The sequence below is a fragment of the Muntiacus reevesi genome, chromosome X (genome assembly GCF_963930625.1).
Source record: "Muntiacus reevesi chromosome X, mMunRee1.1, whole genome shotgun sequence".
Lineage (NCBI taxonomy): Eukaryota > Metazoa > Chordata > Mammalia > Artiodactyla > Cervidae > Muntiacus > Muntiacus reevesi.
The window spans coordinates 11,894,680-11,916,129 of NC_089271.1; the positions used below are offsets into that span (position 1 = coordinate 11,894,680).

At 44.2% G+C, this 21,450-nt stretch overlaps 1 protein-coding gene across 1 annotated transcript; it reads right to left on the minus strand.

Annotated features, from left to right (window-relative positions):
- Window positions 1-1,130: 1,130 nt before the first annotated feature.
- On the minus strand, window positions 1,131-17,416 carry GEMIN8 (gem nuclear organelle associated protein 8). Its single transcript, XM_065915599.1, has 4 exons — window positions 17,261-17,416; window positions 10,678-10,723; window positions 9,674-10,091; window positions 1,131-1,677 (listed from the first exon to the last, which is right to left on the minus strand). The coding sequence occupies exons 2-4, from the start codon at window positions 10,687-10,689 to the stop codon at window positions 1,418-1,420; spliced, it is 690 nt and encodes a 229-aa protein (XP_065771671.1). The 5' UTR covers window positions 10,690-10,723; window positions 17,261-17,416; the 3' UTR covers window positions 1,131-1,417.
- Window positions 17,417-21,450: the final 4,034 nt, after the last annotated feature.

Here is a 21,450-nt window from a genome sequence, read left to right on the forward strand (position 1 = left end):
GAAAGGTACTCATTGGCAAGGGTGGGACCAGCTTGGGGGTTTCTCTGGGGGAAGGTAGGAGTGTCTTTTGGGAGGATAAACACTTCACTCTTAAATGCCAAGAAAACTGCCACAATTAGAGGTTTCAGTTTGTATTTCTGCCTCAGTCACATTTATTTTCTATTTAGGTGTATGGGTTTCAAAGGAAAAAGAGAGAGAGAGAATTGGTAAAGATTTGAAATTTTGGTCATGTGTCACCACAGGGGAAGTTAATTCTGATTTTTGTCTGCAATACCCAAGCACAAACTGTAACTCCAGTAATAAAATGCGAGCTTGGAAAAATAAGCACCTGGGGCTGAAGAAAAGTAATGTATTTGTCTCAGGGCAGGGGCTGAATGTGCAGCTAAGTGTTTCGAGGGAGAAACATGTCAATACTCTATCTTTTCACCAACCTTTGATGGATGTGCTAATCTTCACAGGTCAGCACGGTTCACCCTGGCAATGCACCAAAATAACTTATTTAAAAGGCAGCTGGCTTTTATAAATGGACTGAGACATCCATTTTTAGGTTTTTGTTCCCTGAAATATATTCTCTTATCAAAACAGTATTCGCTATATGTAGTAAGAGTTCAATGACACCTTTTCTACCACTGAGGAGACTGCAGAGGTGAGCAGGTTTGGGAATCACTGTCCTCAGCTTTCAATTCTGGATGACTTCCAAGTTCTGTCGAGACAAGCAGGTAACCAGAAGGGCGTCAGACACGGATTCTCATTCCTTTAGAGCAGGAGCTGGCAAGCTACCACCCACAGGCCAAACTTGGCCTGTTTTCATCAATAAAGTTTTATTGGCATGCAGCCATGCCCAGGCCTTTAGTCACCATCTCTGGCTGTCTTCCTCCTGCAAGGGCAGAACTGAGGAGTCGGGACACAGACCATGCGGCCTGAAAGCCTGAACTAGGAACTCCAGCCCTTGACAGCACACACACTCTGATGAGCTCTGTGTTGCTGGGCCAGCAAGTTTGCATCGTTTGCATCGGGGCTAGAGGACTTGGGGTTGGGGGGGGGGGGACACGTGAGCCCCTGAAAACCTTTGCCTAGTTCACTTGGGTTAAAGAAAGAAGAAAAGAGAAACATAATGACTAGGCAGGATCTCCAAGTAAGAACTTTAATGAACTGGTCACTCTTATTAACATTCAAAACCAACGGGATGGATACGAAATTATCGTTTTATGTCAAAAGAAAACCTCACTTGCAACAGGATGCGTTCTGCCCACTCCCAGGTGGCTGGCCTTATCACTGCCCCCAGGGGACTTTGGTGAACGTGCTCAGTTGTCAGCATCGAGCCCCCTTTCCCTGAGAAGAGCCACGGGAGAGGGGGAGAAGGCGACCATGAAAGGCAACCAGAGGCAGAGGCAGGCGGGGGCCCCCCGGGAGGGGCTCAGAACTTGAGTGGGATGACAGGCCAGTACTTGGGCTGCTTGCGGTCGCAGTGCTTGTCAAAGCTGAGCTGCATGGCCGTCTCCATAGCCTGGATCTTGGCGGCACTGGCCCCGTACAGGCGCTGCATCTCAGCCTGGCGCCGCTCTCCAGGTCGCTCGGCTGGGGGCAGCGCGGAGCGGCCACGCTTGTCGCAGTACAGGCCGTGGTCAGCATTCACGTAGTCTTTCAGGCGCGCTGCGTCCAGCTGCTGCTGCCGCCCTGGGAAGCAAGCAACATGTTCCGTGAGCCGGGTCGTCTCAGCTGGCCCTCGCTTCTCTTTGCCTTCCGTTTCTAACTGCCAGGGCACCTGGCCCTAACCCACTGGCTGGGAGCTTCTCAGACTCTAAGGCATAACCCACGTGGGGTGACCACTATCTCCTTTAGGAAGCACATCTCTCACTCACTCAGCACCCCAAACTATCCACGTTCAGCAATGGGCCTGAAAAACAGAGGAGAAAAACGCAGCCCCTCGGGTCTCTCTGGGTCCACACGGCTGCCCACAAGCTGCCCCGTGAGGCGTAGCCAGCGGTACTCTCGTGGGTTCAAACACTGGATGGACCTGACCAGCTGGGAAAGGGAACACTCTCTGCCAAATCCAGGGCTGTAGGTAGTAGTAATTCCCACCACAAATAAGCTGCTGGGGGAAAAAGAATCACGTCTGTGGAAGAGGTGTGGGTTTGAGGTCATCTGGGAAAGGGTGAGCGCTAGCAGCTAGAGAATTCGAGGATGAGCGACGATCCCCGCACACCTCCTCAACACAAATCACACCACGTGAGGAAAGGTGAATGGGCTTCAAGGCTGGCCAAAGGTAGGACAGGGCCGAGAAAGCATGCTTCTTCAGACGGCAGGAAGGCCTCTGTGCTGCCTGCAGTAGCCCACCAGCTGCCTTCCTTAGGGATAGATGGGGCTTGTCCCTTCACTCTAGGTCAGCTTAAGCTCAAGTTCATGACAGTGGGTTAAACGCTCTGATCTCATCTAAATGGATTCTTGTAAAGCAACACATATTTACTCAGGTTATCCTCTCCTCTCTGTTTTTACCATAAGTCCTAGTAGCACAACTTTTATTCTTATGTAAACTAGAAACAACATAAAGATGTCAACAAAACCTAATTTTTAGCCCCAACTTAGAGATTTTTGTAAGTGACTGTCAAGAACAGAGAATGCACACCTTTGTAGCCACTGCTGCTACCAAGAGAAATGCTACTTAGTAAGGACTGAAGATGGCTTTAGGAAATAAAACAATGATATAAATCATTTTGTCCTTGGTTAAAAAAAAAAAGAAAGAATGAAAGCTCAGTATGGAAGGGAACACAAGAATGAGCACATCAAGTGAATGGCGAGATATTTATGTGCCTATGCTATTTATGTGGCTAGGTACAGACACTCACAAATCTCATTCATTTATAAATCACACCGTGGAGCTGGAGAGGAGTTTTATAAGCTTGGAAATGTTAAAAATGCATGTGGCCATTTCTGTCTTAGCATACCTACAGCTTATTTTTATATAAGGAGGTAGTATGTGGATAATCCAAATGACTGTCAAGCAGAAGAAATACAATATAACTGTTACCTTATCCATACAAAAGATAGAATTGACCTAGTGTAAAAGGCAGAACTAAACCAAAATATTGGCCTGATGTACAAATGAATGGGAGGTCGACAGGCATTTGTGTCTCGTTTCTGGTCTTTGTGGCAAATCTGAAACTTCAGGATTTAAGATGTTCAATTCTCATATGGGTATACTGGTGTTTCAATTCTAACCCCACCCCCACCCCCCCATCATGGCCAGGGACTTCTCTTCTGAAGGCTTGGCATCTCCACCCAAGCCAGGGATACCAGAGTCCCTCTGCTGCCTGTGACAGCCTACGACACTTTAATAGTCCTCAGGCCCTGAGAAAACAGTTTCACACAGTCCCTCAGAGCCTGTGCACATGGAGGGCAGTAGTTTCCAGACCCTGGGCCTTTCACTCTCAAGCCTGTCCTAAGACTACCATCATTCTCACCAATAGGTTTAGTGACACAACAGATGTTGAACTTCCTGTTGAAATCAGTCTCTGCATTTACAAGTTTTAAAAAACACTGGAACCTTCGTGGTCTTTAGTGTTGCTCTCTGCCGTCAGAAATGTGAATTTAACCTTTTAACTCCTGCATCTTTATTTGTTTTCCTTATAACTTACCATGACTATTATGATGCTTCTTCTGCTGCCCTTCTGACAAAAACTATCTCATGGACATCGTGAGTGCTAAGTCGCTTCAGTCATGGCTAACTCTGTGATCCTAGGGACTGTAACCCACCAGGCTCCTCTGTCCATGGGGTTCTCCAGGCAAGAATACTGGAGTGGGTTGCCATTTCCTTCTCCGGGCGATCTTCCTGAACCAGGGATTGAACCCACATCTCTTATGTCTCCTGCATTGGGAGGTGGATTCTTTACCACCAGTGTCACCTAGGAAGCCTGCACAGTGGGTAGTTGCCCTCAAACATAGAGCAGAGAGACAGGAAGCAGGTCCCCAGGCACCAGAGGCCTACCTGTGGGAGTCCACCCTGGGGAGGGCACTTTGGCCTTTACTCGCCCCATCTCCCCAGCCCTGGGGGAGGCTGCAATGCCTGACCCAAAGCAGGTGGTCAGAAATGGTTGTCAACAGAAAGCTCGGGCAAAGGTCATACATTATTCTTTGTAAACAACTGTTCCTTCTAGATGCTGTTGGAGAAAAATGACAACCCAGTGATAGAGAAACAGATGCTCAACTCTCAAAAGGCACTGGGCAGAGCCTCTCCCGGAGGGCCTCTGAATCTCCCTGGGGAGAGGCACTACTGAGTTGTAGTCTGATTTTGTTCCCTTACATTTGAGTTGCTTTACCTTTACTTACATACACACACCCAAGTTCTAACATTAGACTATTAATATAGACTTGAAACCTGGTCAGCTTAAAACCAAGCACGTTCAGACTGGCTGGACTGGAGGCTACAGGTGGCGCATGAAAGTATTTTAGTGCACACTGACCCAGGGATCCAAGCAAACTTCAGGATTCAATACTCATTTGAGGGCATCCACTTATTCTGGGTTCTATTTATTGCTTCCTCTGTTCCAGTGAAGGAAAGGATTGTCAATCACTGGCCATTTTTCTTTCTGTCAAAACAAGGTGAGGGCTCAGCCAACCAGATGGCTGACAAGCAGAGGACTTGAACATCACACTTCAGACATAACTGGCCCTTGTCACACAAAGGTCAGTCATTTTTCCTGAAAACAATTGTGGGACTCAGTGTTACTAAGCACCTTTTTTCGAGCAGGGCATTTGCCCAAGGCAACTTGCTTTAAAACAAACTGGAGTATCTTTCTTGAGTCCACCTTTAAAACAGCATTGTAGCGGGGTAAACAGCCTACAAATTTCCAGCTACCCAAAACCTCAGGGACTTTGGGGATGTAACTAAGGATTGAGATGATTTTGGATTAGGGTGGATCCCAAATCCAATGAGAGTATCCTTATGTGAGATAGAACGGGGCACATACAGACACAGGGGAAACCATGGAAAAATAGCAGCAGAGACGGCACCCTTGTTACCAGAAGCCACTGAAAGCCAGGAGCTGCCAGGAGCTGGAGGAGGCAGGCTGTGGAACCTTTGGAGGTGTGGCACTGGTGACACCTTGACTTTGTCCTTCTGGCCTCCAGAACTGTGAGAGAATAAACTCTGTAGTTTTAAATCACACAGTGTGTGTAATCTGTTACAACAGTACTAGGAAACTAATTCCAGAATTAATTTAACATGCACATAGAGCTAAAACAGGAAAAACAGTATCAGGGAGAAACTCTACTGGACTCCATCTGGGTTCAGGATATATAACCTTGATATTTTCACCTCAATCTACACATTCACATGATGCTACCAATGTAGACTTAAAGTCTATAAAGGAAAAAACTATCATGGGAGGTAACTTGGACTTCAGAGACTCTGACATAGCAGGAAAACATTTATTCAGTATTCCACAGATAATTAGCCCAAAGGCAGAACATTTTGGAGGACAAAGCACTAAGACAAATGAGTGTTAAAGAATGTGATTTTCCCCCATTTTTCTAGGATTAGCATGTCTGGTTATATTCTCTGCTGTGTTGCCAGGATTAATGACCTCAGCACAACTGAGCGAAAGCACAGACTTGATTTATATCACTAATGCCTTGTTTCTGGCTCGTCAGCAGCACACCCAGAACACAGGTACTTGCCAAGAGCTGAAGCCATTTCTGATGGGTCGTCTTCCCTCCTCAGCCTGCATCCCTGACTCCATGACAAATGTAATCCCGAAGTCCACGGGCAATCTCCATGTTTACTTTTAGAATAAGAGTCTCATGCTCTACCAAATGAGCTAGCTGGGCAGCTTAGTTTTAGAATGAAAGTGCACTTCCAGCCCTCCCTTCCATTTTCCTATGGCCATTCACACATGTCCTCTCACAGACTGGTTGATGCCCATCTGAACATCTGGACTAGATGAGACACACATGGTGTGTCAGCTTGCTCCTATACTTGAACTTCACTGGTGAAACCAGGATGGCTCACTAAACACTGGGCTGTTGACTTCGCTATATCCTCCAGGTTTTCCAGGGACAGTGGGCTGGGGTTCCAGCAGACTGACTGAAGGCTCACTAGGAAGCCTAGAGTCTACACCTTCATGCTCGGGGTAGTGGGTGAGGAGTGGGTGTAGGTACCCAAGAGCGGAGCAGACGCGCCCATCACACGTACACGAACCACATCTGGGCCCTTCGGTAAGAACAGCACTTAGAGTGCTGCACAGGCATGCACTTACCCCTTTCTCTCCCTCTCACTGCACACGGATCCAGTACCTCAAAGCCGAGTGCACACTCCGTTTCTCCACAATCACCTGGTGGAACTCCTCTGACAGCTGAGCCCACGGGCTCTTCCCCTCATTTGCAAAGCTACCCATGACCCGCAGCCCAGAGAGCTCTTCTACTATCCTTTTAAACTTGATTTTTGTCTTCTCTTCCCACACCAGTTTATGCTCTTTGAGACAATGTCCCTGTTTGCACCTGACATCTACCCCCAAAATATTGGACTGGTTTTCGGTGAGACAACAGTGGTGTTTGTTTTGGTGGGCTTCCTTCTCTAAGTATTAGGATGAGGACATCACAGTCTCAGCTCATGGTTATTTATGACTAAAAATGATGCCTTTATTAACCTAACAGTTATTTTTCCTAAGAAATATCTGACAACACAGTCAACCTTTTAAAACTTCACAACCATCTAATCTTCCCTAAGTAATATTACCAGTGAAGTTTTAAATAACAGAAATATCCATTAAGGAAATGTGATATATAACCATCAAAAGCATGCCTGTTACCCCTGCACAAGAGGAGTTCTTTATTTATCCTAGTTAATTTTTAAAAAAATTTTTATCATGGAAATATGTGAAATTAGAGATTCTCTGGAAGAACAGTAATCACAAACAAGAACACGCTGTCCATGCTAAAGGATTTTATCCCAAGAAAACATTAAATAAGACTCAGATGACACTAAACTATAAAATGTGTAAGTTCTTGTGGAGGTGAGTAATCCGGAAAAACCTAAATCTTTCAAATTTATGTACGTTTTCCCTTGCTAGTAATATTTGATACAATCTATGTTCTCTAAATGATTCATGTGCAGGGCTGGGTTTGCCCTGATTGAATAAATAGCTTCTAGTGGCTCGAAGAGCAAAACAACGTCAACCAAGTATTCACACGATGCAGGTCCCTCATTTCTTTATTCAAACATCTCCCAGCTGTGTGTCTAACTGAACCTCCGTGAGCATTTCTAGCAGAGGTAATGGATTGGAAAGCACTATGGGCATCCCAATTACTTACATCTGAGTGCCATCATTCATGACTGCTCCGAGGATCACATATTGATCCTGTACACCACTGAAAGAGCTGGTGGAAAACCTAGCGCTGGTGAAGTCATGCCCATTATTTTTGGAGGGGCAGCATCAGGCCCCGGCAGCTGCTTCTCAGAGAGACCATGTCTTTCGTGAGAAGATTCAATTCTGACACCAAAGCCTGTTCTCACCCTCACCAGACAACTCTCATGCCTCCCGGGGACCTGACAATGGTTCCAGGGCAGATGCTCTTGTCTTCTACGCTCATTCATAAACTTCTAACTCCTCACTTGGGTATAGATGATATTTCAGGTTTATTTTAAATTAGCAGGTCATTCAAAATGGCCTTTTAGATGGCTGGGTTTTGCTCCCATCCTTGATTACAATTTCTATCACAAAAGTAGCACTCTTTCTGGCAGGAAAAGCATGTTCTTCTGCCTTGGGTAAGGACAAGAGAAATAAGCACTGGCTTCCTCATATTTTCTTTTTCAAAAGCCTGTAACAGCATTCCAAACACAAGTGGACATGCTCCAGTGACGACCCTCCCTCATCCATTTATATACTTTTAAATTAGACTAATGGTTATTTCCAATGTATTTTGAAAAAAGTTAAAATTTATTTCTGAAGATCATGGAAAGACATGTATTCTGTGTGTAGTAGAAAGTAGTTTTAAAAAGACTTGTTTGGATGTACTTTCTGATATGCAAAAAGAAGTCAACAGTTTAATCAAAAGAAGGGAAGTAAAACAACTGAATGAATAGTTTAGTGAGAACCACAGGCAGACACTAAAAGCCATGAGGCTTTACACACAGCCCACTGCTCAGTTCCTTGCACTCAGGGGGCATCAGTAAATGCCCACCCATCATTAGGAAAATACAGAGCAATCAAGATGTAAATGAAAATCGCACATCCCCAGGTTTCTATGCCTCTGTTTACTAGAAAATTGTAAGTAAAATATATATGATTAGAATGCAATAAAAACAATATTGAGACTGCCTACTGGTTGTAATGGGCTTCCCTGGTGGTTCAGACGGTAAAGTATCACCATACAATGCAGGAGACCTGGGTTGGACCCCTGGGTCGGGAAGATCCCCCTGGAGGAGGGCATGGCAGCCCACTCCAGTATCCTTGCCTGGAGAATCCCCGTGGACAGAGGAGCCTGGGAGGCTAGAGTCCACGGGGACGCAGAGAGCAGGATACAACTGAGCGACAAAGCACACACACTGGTTGTAATAGGGAGAAAAGCATTTGTATGTCTGTTAGAGACACTTAAAATGTAAATGGGTTGGTGAATCTTAATAGTAAGCAAAGTACAAAGAGCAACTTTAGTTTTTTGTGGCAAGTTAGTAAGGAATTAAAAAAAGAAAATTCCTACTTTCCAACTGAAGATATAAGACCATTATCACAATTCTCTAACCCTAGGGACAGATAGCCACAGTGAAGGATCAAACAAGAGAGGTTAAGTACCAGGCATTTTGTTACTCTGTTTAGGTTCTCAGTGGTCTCCATTCTGAAGGGAGCTTGAGATTTAAGATTTGGTGGCTTTGCAGCACCAGGGCAGTCTCTCAGTTGTGTACCAGTGAGCTGGCAACAGTACTTTAGGAACCTAATGGTCTCAGGGACAAAATCTACTTCCTAAGCTTGTGCTAGATGAAAAAGCACAGGAATTGGACAGAATGTGGTTTGAATCCTAATGGCAAATTACTAGTTGGTATCATAGAAGAAGTCCAGAAACCTCCTGAGGTTTCACATGTGAGAAAAGTCCAGTTTCTTCATGTGTGAAATGGGTTTAAAGCCCTGAGGGACTGTTGTGTAGGTTAGGGAATGCACACATACACACACGCATGCAAATACTCCATCCAGTGTACTGCCTAAAATTCAGTAAGTGATAGAGGTACTATTAGGATAAGTTTTTGTTTTAGAATTTAAAAAGGGCTTCCCCAGTGGCTCAGTGGTCAAGAATCTGCCTGCTGACCCAAAAGACATCGCAGATGCAGGTTTGATCCCTGGGTGGGGAAGATCTCCTGGAGAAGGGAATGGCAACCCACTCCAGTATTCTTGCCTGTAGAATCCCATGGACAGAGGAGCCTGGCGGGCTACAGTCCATGGGCTTGCAGAGTCGGACATGACTGAGCCAGCCACTAAACAACCACCACCACTACCACAAGAATTTTTTTTAAAAAAAGTCCTATATTGAAACAACTCTGGAAAACTAATGTAAGTGAGGTACCACATCACGAGAGCTTTTCCAGACTTAGGATTGGGTTTGAATATTACCTGGACCCAAGCAAGGGGTTAGAAGTTCGTACATGAGGGCAGGAAGACAGGCCTGAGGTGGGGCGGGCTGTACTTACGGCGCTCCTCCCGGTGCCGCTCGGTCTGCGCGAAGTACTGGCGCAGCTCGTCTGTGATCACCATGTTGCTCAGGTCGCACACTATGCCGCCGTCGTCGGACTCGCTCTCGTTGTCCTCTGCGAACTGGGCTGGCTTTTCTGTGCTGCATCCTCGTAGTCCCGGCTTGCTGGGACGTGAACGCCCGCAGCAGGCGTCCCCAGAGGCCGAGGAAGGCTTGGAGCTTCCGCTACCCTTGGCGGCAGCACTCTGGGCAAGGTCAGTGGCTGGGTACCACGGCGAAGTGAGGACTGATTCCACCGCCTTCTGATAGGCACTCTGGTGGCTGTGCATCCACATCATGGCTTGATGGTAATGCTGCCAGTACCTTGCATAGACTGGATGAGAGGACCAAGACTCGGGATCTTCTGCGGATGCCGGCTACGAAAAACAGAGACTGCAGGCTAGACACCACATGGGTTCAGCCTCAAGAGAAACCTTCAAACAGTCAATCAACTAACCTTTTTACTGTGTATCTACTGAATACCTCCTCCTCATTAAGACGCCTGGGGGCCAAAGAGGATATAAGACAGGTCCACGCCCATGAGTGCACACAAGGTTGGCACTGAACAATTAGTCTGAGGTAACAGCCCACGATAAACTAGGGACAGAAGCTAAATAATCATTTTTAGATGACACGCAGGAAGCAATGAGGAGCCACTGCCTATCATCCTGGACCTTTCAACCTGCTGTAATGAACTGACTGATTCCAAGTTAGAAATGCCTGCCAAGAAGCACGGGGGTTACTGAGGATGATGTTCTCTGGTCCCTCCCTCTCTGGCCCCTAAACACCTGTGGGCCCTCAGTGCCTGGGACTGAAGCTGACTAGCCATGCACCCCATGGTGTTTTACTTATAGCTTTCTGATGTATCCCTTTGGTCCATTCCATCATGCAATTAGACACTAAGACTTCTAAAAGTGAAAATGTACCTTTTTCCCTCTCATGAGTTAAAAAGAAAAATCTTACCTTTGCCTCCATCTCTGACTGTGAACGTCCAAACAGAGCCCCGAAACTAGAAAAGAACAAGTCCAGGGCAGACATCTGGTCAGTCCAGTGGTGTGAGGTTTGTGGCTATTTCCCGAATATCTACCTCTTGTGATTTATTGATATGGCAGGAAACACCTCAAGGTAAAGTTTAATTTGCAGCTGCACCTTTTACAACCTATTTAAAACAGACTTAAAATTTCCCCCTCCTGTTCAAGGAAGGGTTCAGAGATTCTCAAAGTGCCAGCATACACCAGAATGTACCTAAGAAAAAAGTTAAACAAAAGCAATAGCCTATAATGCATGAGAATTTAAGCATCTATGAGACGAAACCCCTAACACAACGTGATGCTGAGCAAACAGGTACTTGGGTTTTGAAACTCTGGAAATCAGATACTGAAGGAGTCCTATTTCTCCTACTTCACTTAATTATAGAGTAGAACTTGAAAATCTCCAAGCCTTAAGAAGTAAACTCGATTTATTCTGTAATCTCCATTAGATGTTTTGCTATGGTTAATGTGGAAAACTGGTAAGTTAAATCGACCACATCTTTTAAGATTTAGCCTAAAGAGAATGATTCACGTTTTTTAAATATAATAAGCTTTCAAATAGAGTATTTCCAAGAGGGCTGACATGGTCTTCTGTAAATTTATCCTAAACACAGCCCACACTTCTTGTTACCTGTTCTAAATTCATACACACATAGTAAATGTAAACTGGGGGGAAGTGAACAAATGCAGTGAAAATACAAGTGTAAACTAATGTTCACATTAGTTTGAAACTACAAAGGCTTAAAACATGAGCAAGTATCTTAAAGTGTGGCAAACTGCTATGTGCTTTATAGGCTACTGAAGAAATATATGTGAAAACAGTCAATACAATTAAGGAGCTAACCACCTATAGAAGTAAAATGAACACAAGAGAAATTATAGTAGAAATCAGTGTATATTAATACTTGAGTGCTAAAGGGTAAGGTGTAGCCTTTAAGTGGCTAATTCACTCCCCTCGGGTTTTCTATCTCCACCACTGAAATCTGAACAGTTTTCTGAGTGCCTGAAGCACATAATGACATTACAGTGAACTCCATGTGATTCTTAATAAAATTTGTTTCAGAGATTAACAATTAGCATAGGAATTAAATTAGAAAAGCCTAGGAGACATCTGTGCATCTTGGGGAAATTAAGAGTTTTGAATCCAGACTTCTATACCTTAGAAAATACATACTCAGAACCAGATCAATGTAAACATTAATTATATCAAACTGGGAGATCTGACATCTTCCAATATGTAATAAATATTACTGTGATTGAACACTACTGCAGATCCTGGACAACCCTGTTTTTATTTATAATTGGGAAAGTCCAGTCTGGCTTTAGAAGCAGTAGTACCAATATTCTGCAAATACACAAGATGGCTTATGAGAGGCTCCCCTCTGCAGAGCCAGAAGTCAGGCATACATGACAGAGTAGACAACTGTTTAAGATGTTCGAGTGTAATTCATCATGTTTGCCAGGCAGTTCAAATGTCAATGGCTGTGATTAAGACGGGATGGGAGTGCTAATTTGAGAAGTGGTTACTTACGTATGCATTTGATTCAACAAATAATTTGACAGAAGGACTGCCATGTCCCACTACCTCAGAAATCATGAAAGGCACTCTGAGCACTTTTCTAAGAAAGCAGCTAGGACAAGGGGCGGGGATGAAGAAAGCCAGTTCCTGCAATTGGATCAGAAGCCACTCAGATTCAGCCCTGGGTACCGACTATCTATAAAGCATATCACTTCATCTGCCAAGAGGCTGGCCTCTTTTAAGACCCAGGCCATGAAGGAAAGATGAATTTACATCCATCAGGGAATACAGGCAACTTTGTCGATTTTACAGATTATGCTTTCCTCATTGTCTGGCCACTGGGACACTTATAGTCAAATCTGCTGCCATCTTCCAGCATGTTTAGAGTCCTCAGGCTCTACGTTCAATATGCTGCACATTCTGTCCTTGGCTTTATTATTTTCCCTTCTCATATTCCAAAACCTATGTGTCATATCCTTTTACATTTTAAGTATCTTTAAGATTCCTAAAATCCTATAGATACTCAATTAAAAAGAGTATCAATTACATGCGGAATTTAAAAAAATAATAATACAAATTAACTTATATACAAAACGGAAAGAGACCCACACAAGCTTATGGTTATCAAAGGGGAAATGAGGGGAGGGATAAATTACAAGTTTGGGATTAACATATACACATTACTATATATAAAACAGATAACCAACATGGACTTACTATATAGCACAGGGAACTCTACCCAATATTTTGTAATAGCCTATAAAGGAAATGAATCTGAAAAAGAATATATGACTGAATCACTGCTGAATACCTGAAAGTAACACAACATTGTAAATCAGCTATACTTCAATAAAAATAATAAATAAAAAAGTTTTCTTTAGGTTGAAAAAATAGTCCCTGAGAATGAATGACAAATTAATCAATTATCTCTCTCAAATCAAATATGATAAAGTATGGAAATACATGTCTAAAGAAAGAATAGCTTGCAGAGACCTTTATAACTATTGTTAGCTGGCTATTTCCAGTATTACTCTTGGTATTTTATACCAGCAAATTTTTAGACCAAATACTCTGGGCCTGTAGGCCATATATCCTGCTACACAACCTTCCCCACTTTTTTTTTTTAATTAAAAAGACCACCCTGTAACAATGTAAACAGCATTCTTAGTCATGGGCCATCACTTGCCCACCTCTGCCTAATGTTAATCCATTATGATGCTGTAGAGACCCTGCCTTCAGTATGCTGAGCATCCCACCTGTTCCTCGCTTTGCACTTAGAAATCAGTGGAAGAACTGAGATTCTCACACAGCTCAGAAGCTATCAGGCTCAGAATAAGACCAGTGCAAAAAAGAAAACTGCTTATGACCAATAGCAATCATGGTGACCAGTTCCTAATACTGGTGACAAAAGAACCCTGTCTGTAACTAAATAAGCAAATTGGACTATTTCTTAAAGAGCTACATAGACCTTAAAGACTTAATTAAGAACAAAACAAAACAAAATTCGAACTCCTGGAAAACAGGATCAATCAACAGGGCTTAGAAAGCATATGCAGTGCCCTGATTTCTGATGGAGATCCTACAAGTTGCTGGGCCTAGCAGGAACCCAACAAGGGATAGGAAGCAGGAAACAATTTTGAGTGTCTATTCCCTGGAAGAAGGAACCCATATCCTTCCCAGCTGACCGCATCTGTCGACACACAAAGGAAGGTGAGAACCTCCTTGAGTAACAGGCCCCATTAACTTTTTAAAACTGGGTACTCTTTCTACACAGAGAGCTTAAGGACCTAATAAAACTGCTGGGGCTTCTGAAAAGCCAACATTAAAATAATTCTTGATACTACCACAGCACTTTCACACATTACTACCATCTCAAAGAAAAGAAAGCTTATGGGAACAGCAGATGGGAGATGCCCTTTCAGTGGTCTTTAATTCGATCTTTCCCACCTTCCCAGGAGCGTCTCGTACTCTTTTATGGCGCCTGGCTTCGTGGATTGCGTGGCAACTCTTCTCCTAGTGGGAGGTGGAGTTGAAAGAAAAGAGAGGGTCGATGTCAGGGGAGGCTGGGACCCACAGCCCTACCAACTGGGCAGCCCTCCCCGGGGAGGACAATGGCACAATAGTTGCTGCCCAGCTGAGCCCAGGCGAGCACAGAGACCCAATTCATTGTCTGTCCTCAGCCAACAGAGGAAGGAAAAAAACAGCATTGAGGTCATTCACGAAACACTGCCGAGGCCCACAGGCGAAAGACAGTGCCTCTGAGTCTTGAATGATACATTTTCCCATATAGCCCTTCTTAAAAAATGCACTCATTCTTCAATGACTCTGCTTATCCTGAGAGATACATTTAAAAATGCCTAACTATACAGGAACAACAACAGACAAGAGCTTTTTGGTTTTCAATGAATAAATCGTGACTATTTCCATTGAGTTCTTGAAAATTTCCACCAAGTGGTTGCAAATTTCCACTGATAAGCAATGTGGCTTTGTTGAGAGGCAGTCACACTGTATACAATCTTTTAACTGCCTATTTAGATTCTTATAAATATAGGGTCTAGGACACATCATAGCAACCAGATAGATGAAACCAATTTGCCTTTGAAACGATAATGGATATTCTCTAACTGGATTTTCCTCTCTATCCTGCTTTCCCAACTAGAATTCTGAAAATTAAATACATGAAGACTTTACTTTGTGAGTTTTGCAAAGAAACACATTCAGTGTTGGTCATTAAATAAGTTATGCGAATTTCCTATAAGGCTCTCACTAATTTGGTTCTCGAGGCAACCACAGAATTTGGGGGATCTAATTAGGCCTTCAGTTTACATTGTTTCAAGGTTAAAAAAACCGGGTCTGCTGGAGACTGCTCAAAATGAATGATTGCATGGTAGAGAAATCTGAAATACAGACACTGAGTCACATGCAGTTGTATGGAGTCTCTGGATTAAGAGATAATAACCCTATCAAAGATGTCTCCCAATAACAAACATGCTGGTAGCAACTTCCTCAACTAATATAAATGAGAAAAGGAGGTTTTTTGGGAGCACAGCTTCTTGTTGTCACCCCTAGCTACAATCTGAGGCTGGCAAATTCATCTGGCTTGCTGCCCTCAGAGGCTCCCTCCTGCGGCTTGGCATGGTCGCTGCTCCGTGATTTGGACATCAGAGATGGCTCAAGTCTGAACAGCCTTTTCCCACCCTCAGCAGGCCAAGCTCCATTTCTGCCAGGAACAGGCCTCCTACAAGGCCACGAACTGGGGTTCAGAAGGCCTGCCCCTCTCTGCCTCTAACAGTTCAAACTGATGGGTGAAGGAGCCCCAAACCTGAGTTTGATTTCCTCTTCATTCCCTCCATCCCAAACCCCAGTTTACTCTTCTGGTTGTTGCAGAAAGAAGCAATATCACAAAGAAGGCACAGGTGGGGAAGCAGAAAGGCTGAAAGGATAGTTAACAATTCTTCTGTTTCATACAAATCATATTGCATCCACTGAATGGCACTGTTTCATTTGTCAGCAAGGGTGAGGGATTTGTGAGTGTATTTATTCCCAAGTTCACCAATCTCCATGTCACTAACTCACCAATTCCCTGTGTGAAATATGAGGACGCCCCCAAACAAAATTAACTCCTGACTCATGAACACAACAGGCAATGGGAAATTAACCAAAAATGTTCTAACCATGACTAGTTATTTGGAACCAGTCACTTGGAAATAGTTACTTAGAATGAAGTTCCAAGAGCTCTGCATCTATTTTGTGAATTTTCCAACCTCTACGCTATGCTTCTTTGTTCAATTTTTCTTCCTATCCTTCTCATCTCACCCTATCCTTAACTGTTGCACCCTAAAAAACAAAATAATCCTTTGCTATCTATAAAACACTTTTAGAATGAAAATTCTCTCTGGAGCTTTAGTTTATACACTTGCCCAGCACAGCAACGAATAATCAGAGATCTGTGAACTTAATTGTGAACTTGCCTTCAGTTATGCCAATCCAGAGTTACTAGCTAAGTCTGAAAATACACGATTTCTGTTCACAAAGCCATCCCAAAGGGACTGTTCCTCCTATAAACTATATTAGTATTAACTGTATTCGTAAAGGTTACACCCACCCCACAATTCATGGGAACTCTGAAAGTAATGCCAGAAATGTGATTTGTTATTAATCTTCAGTCTAGACTTTCAAGTAATGTTCTGACTTAAGGTGAAAAACAGCTGAATACAGAACCTATCCTGTGAAACAACTTTAAAAATCATTTCTGAAAAAAAAAATTGTTCAGAACCATCTGGTCTATACTAAGGAACTCTCAAGATTTCAGAGCTAAAACGTACTTTGTTGGCCACTGGTTTGACTTCACTTAATTACTGAGGAAGAAAAGAGGGAAAAGACGTTCTCCACCTCCACAGGTAAGGAGCAGAGAAGACTGTAGGTGCCAAATATTCTCCAGATAACTTCCATCAAAACCTCTGATCTCCCATAGAAGTCAACATGCGAGGGAAAAGAGAAAATCCCAATTTTTGAGTAGACGGGCCAATATCCTAGACATCCTTCTAAGAACGAGGCTGACCTGGGCTATCTTCTGTTCCAATACTGGGCTGGGTGGGCAAGGGGAGTTCACATTTCAGACCTAGCTTAAAGTGTTACCTGGCACATCAGAATCGCATGGGGGGGCTTTCATAAAAATAACCGATACCTGGGCCCCACCTCGAGAGATTTGAACTTAACTGGTCTGGGATGGAGGCCCGGGCATTTTAAAGCCATCCAGTGATTCTGATGCACGGCAGAGCTGAGAGGCTCTGGAACCCGTTCCCTCTCACTGATTTGGGGGGGGGGGGTCTCATGGGCCTCTGGCCCACCTTTTGCCGCGGAGTGGTGATAAATAAGACAATGTGATAGCGAAACTCTAAGCTCTCCTGGCCTCAGAGGAAGTCAGGCTCAGGGGCCTCCTTCACTTCCTTCACTCCCCAAATGAAACCCAACCGTCCCGGAGGGGACGCGTCACCTCGAGGGCTCGTAGCTTGCGAATCCTGGGCGGTGGGCGAGCTGGGACCTATTTCCGTTAAGAAACCGGCTGGGGCTAGTGGGAGCCCGTTGCCGTACTAACTAGAAGAAAGTTTCCGGCGCGGATCATGTGCTGCGGCGCGCCGGAACTCCCGCCCTCCCCTTGGTGACGTCACATCAGCGCCACGTTCCGCACCACGCAAGGGGCGTGGCGCGGAATGGGGCTCCTCCTCTTGAGGCGGAGCGTGGGGACGGCCATTAGAGTGACCGGATCGCGGCACTCGGGTAGGATCGGGCAGTGGGCGGGGTATGCTTGTCTCTGCGCGGGTCCCGTGTCCAGAACAATTTCTTGGCATTTAACTCTTTGCTCTTCTCTTTTTTGTTTTTATTTATTTTATTTATTTATATTAGTTGGAGGCTAATTACTTTACAATATTGTAGTAGCTTTTGCCATACACTGACATGAATCAGCCTTGGGTGTACATGTGTTCCCCATCCTGATCCCCCCTCCCGCCTCCCTCCCCACCCCATCCCTCTGGGTCATCCCAGTGCACCAGCCCTGAGCACTTGTCTCATGCATCCAACCTGGACTGGCGATATGTTTCACAATTGATAACAAACATGTTTTAATGCTATTCTCTCAGATCATCCCACCCTCGCCTTCTCCCACAGAGTCCAAAAGTCTGTTCTATGCATCTGTGTCTCTTTTTCTGTCTTGCACATAGGGTTATCGTTAACGTTCTCACCTTCGCTCCCTTGTGTTTAGTTAGTCTTTTCCTTTTTTTTTTTTTTTTTTTTTAATGGAGCGTGGTTGTGGCCCAGGAGGAAACACCCCGACTTTAAAATAGTCATCCAGAGATGCGTCTGAGTCCGATTCTAGTCTCCCTAAGCCTTGGGTTCTTGCCGCAAAAAAGTGACTAATACCAGTGCACAGTGCATGGTGTATGATAGCAGACAAAAATTAGTGCCTATTAATTAGCATTTTTATCATCACAATAATTAGCAATATCTCTACTGTTAGGGTCGCAAAGGATCAATAATAAACAAGCACAAATCACTGGAAATCTAAGTGGCATACCTTCCTGGGGTAATTTGGCAAAATGAAGCAAGAGCAGAGAGGGGGCATATTTTTGTACTAGAATGTTCACTTCTGAGAATTTATCCTAAAGAAAAACACACATAAACCAGATGCTCATTGCAGAATTATTTCAAAAACTGGAAATTGGAAACAAATACCTAATAAGAGTAGATGGCTAGTTCTATTAGGCTTTATCAATGGTGTGAACGTTATTACCATGTTATTTTTATACTCTAGAAGAATCAAATACTGTGGAATAAAAGTAACAAATCTGTATAGATGCCCACTATGGTAGTGTATAATTCCATATCTGCACAGTCTATTGCAGCCATTTGCCCTATGTGGCTGTTGAGAGCTTGAGATGTGGTCTGTATTGAGGTGGGCTTTAAGGGTAAATTAGACAGTGGTTATTGCAGAATTCGTTTGAGAAAAAGAATGGAAGATATCTCACTTTGAAATAGTGACAACATGTTAGGGAAGGACCATTTAGGTTAAATAAGATTAAATTAAATTTAATTTCACCTTTAATATTTTTACTTTATTAATGTGGTTACTAGAACATTCAGCATGCTATATGGGGCATGCATATTGCATATTACATATTACATATGTCTATGGGACAGTGTCAATCCATTTACTGGATATATGGTGGTAAACAAGACAGTTTTTTACCTCAAATAGTGAACATTCTGCTGAGCAGCGCACAGTCAATAAACAACATCATTGTACACAATGGTAAGTTCTATGCAGAAAATATAGCTGGGTAAGGACCAGAAAGTGTGTTTATATTGAGGGTGGTTTTTGAAGGACTGATGCTGAAGCTGAAACTCCAATACTTTGGCCACCTCATGTGAAGAGTTGGCTCATTGGAAAAAACCCTGATGCTGGGAGGGATTGGGGGCAGGAGGAGAAGGGGACGACAGAGGGTGAGATGGCTGGATGGCATCACCGACTCGATGGGCATGAGTTTGAGTGAACTCCGGGAGTTGGTGATGGACAGGGAGGCCTGGCATGCTGTGATTCATGGGGTTGCAAAGAGTCGGATGCGACTGAACTGAACTGATTTTAGACGAGATTTGTCCTCCAGAAGGAGGATGTGGGAGGAGTTAAGCTATCTAAGGATAGAAGGGTGAGGAGAGAGTAGGGATGTGGTGTCTTCTGGGAAAAGCCAGGTATGGATTGAGTCTGATAAATCAATTGGGTCCTGGTGGAATCTCTACCAGAGGGAAGAAACCACATCAGGGGAGGAAGGAAAGAGAGAAAGGTAAGGTACCAGGGAGAAAGAGCTCAGGGGGCCCACATAGGAAAAGCACAGCAAAGCGGACCTGGAGTGGGTGTGTTTCAGTCATGTAGTTACCGGAGTTCTGACTTATATACAATAGTACTGTGAATATGTGTATATACACACTCATATATAGTCTCTCTGTCTGGATGTAAGGTGTTCAGAATTGTAAGGGAGACAGGCCAGGGACTCAAATTCCACCTATCTTGTAGGTTCAGACTCCTTGGTTTGCTGCCTTGGCACACGTGGTCCAAGATGGTACACCATTGCATTTCTTCTAGCCAGTGGGAAGGGAGAAAGGTGAAGCCACTTCCATCTGAGGCAGGGGTCCTAACCTCCTTGATCTAATGACTGATGACCTGAGATGGAACTGATGCAATAATAATATAAATAAAGTGCACCATAAATGTAATGTGCTTGAATCATCCCCAAACCATCCCCACCCCGCCCAGGTGCATGGCAAAAATGTCCTCCACGAAACCAGTCCCTGGTACTAAAAATGTTGGGGACCAATGGTAAGGTATGGTTTCCCCACCTCAACATAATTCACATTTGAGGCTGGGTAATTCTGTATTCTGGGAGTTCTCTTGTGTGTCGCACCTTGATTAACAGCATCACTGGCTTCTACCCACTAGATGCCAGTACACACCTCCCCCCACCCCGCCAGTTTTGACAGTCAGAAAATGTCCCCGGACGTGCCAAATGTCCCCTGGGGGCAAAGTGACCACCTCTTCCAATTTGAGAGTCACTGCTTTAACTACTACTGTTTCCTACACTTCTACTCCAATCCCACTAATGGCCAGAACGTCATCACTCAGCCATCCTAAGGGTAAAGGAGTCTTGGAACTGTCTTCTGGCCAGGTAGCCAGCTAAAAGTGAGATCAAGAAGGTGAGAAGATAGCTTGAGTCTACCCCACACTGGTTGCTACAGGGAGTGGAAATTCCATAGCTGACTGAGGAGGTGGCCCTGTTTTTATCATCTTCCAGGCAGAGTTTTCATTATAATAATAATGAAATTGTCACTCACATGCATGAAAATATCCATGGTGAGGACAAAAAAGCATTTAAAAAGTAACAATCCCTTTTGGAAAGACGGTCATTGTTACTCCAGACATCTAACCTTGCAGAGAAACTGGCTTCTGAAGGTTGGATTTTTAAAAACTTGTCTTTTGGCGCCATCTGGTGGAAATAAATCCTACCATGCATCATGCTTGTGCCAGATATTTTTTGTCTTTTGGCGCCATCTGGTGGAAACAAATCCTACCATTCCTCACCCTCTTGCCTGATATTTTTACCTGTCTTTTGGCGCCGTCTGGTGGAAATAAATCCTACCATTCCTCACCCTCTTGCCTGATATTTTCTTTCATTAATCTCTGGCCTAAAACTCAAATTATAAATAAGCCTTAACTGGATTTTAGCAAAGCTTTAACGGGTTCCTTAAGAGGAGGGACTCATCAAATCAGGGTTTCTGACCCTTGGCACGATTGACCTCTGAGGCTCCTGGGCATTGTAGGACTTTTAGCAGCATTCTTGCCTCTATTCATTGCATGCCAGTAGCACCATTTGTCACAAGCAAAGGTTACCAAATTTCCCACACCCATGACGGGGAGGGTCAGATTTGCCCCCCAGTTGAGAACCATTCCTTGAAAGAGAGTCACTGACTTCCACGGTCCTTAAAGCCCTATGTCACGGCAGTCTCCTGTCAGTGAATCCTGGGAGGGATGGAAGTAGTTCAGAATAATCCTGGGCTGTGACACCCAGCTCCAGAGCCCCCCTCAGGGATGCGCAAGTAGGGAACATCCCGCCAGGTATGGGAAGTCAAAGCTAACCT

Excerpts from the sequence above, each read along its gene's own strand:
- GEMIN8 (XM_065915599.1), bottom strand. Across the intron at positions 1,678-9,673 it reads GCGGCACCGGGAGGAGCGCC|GGCGGCAGCAGCAGCTGGAC; the intron begins GTAAGTACAGCC and ends CTTGCTTCCCAG.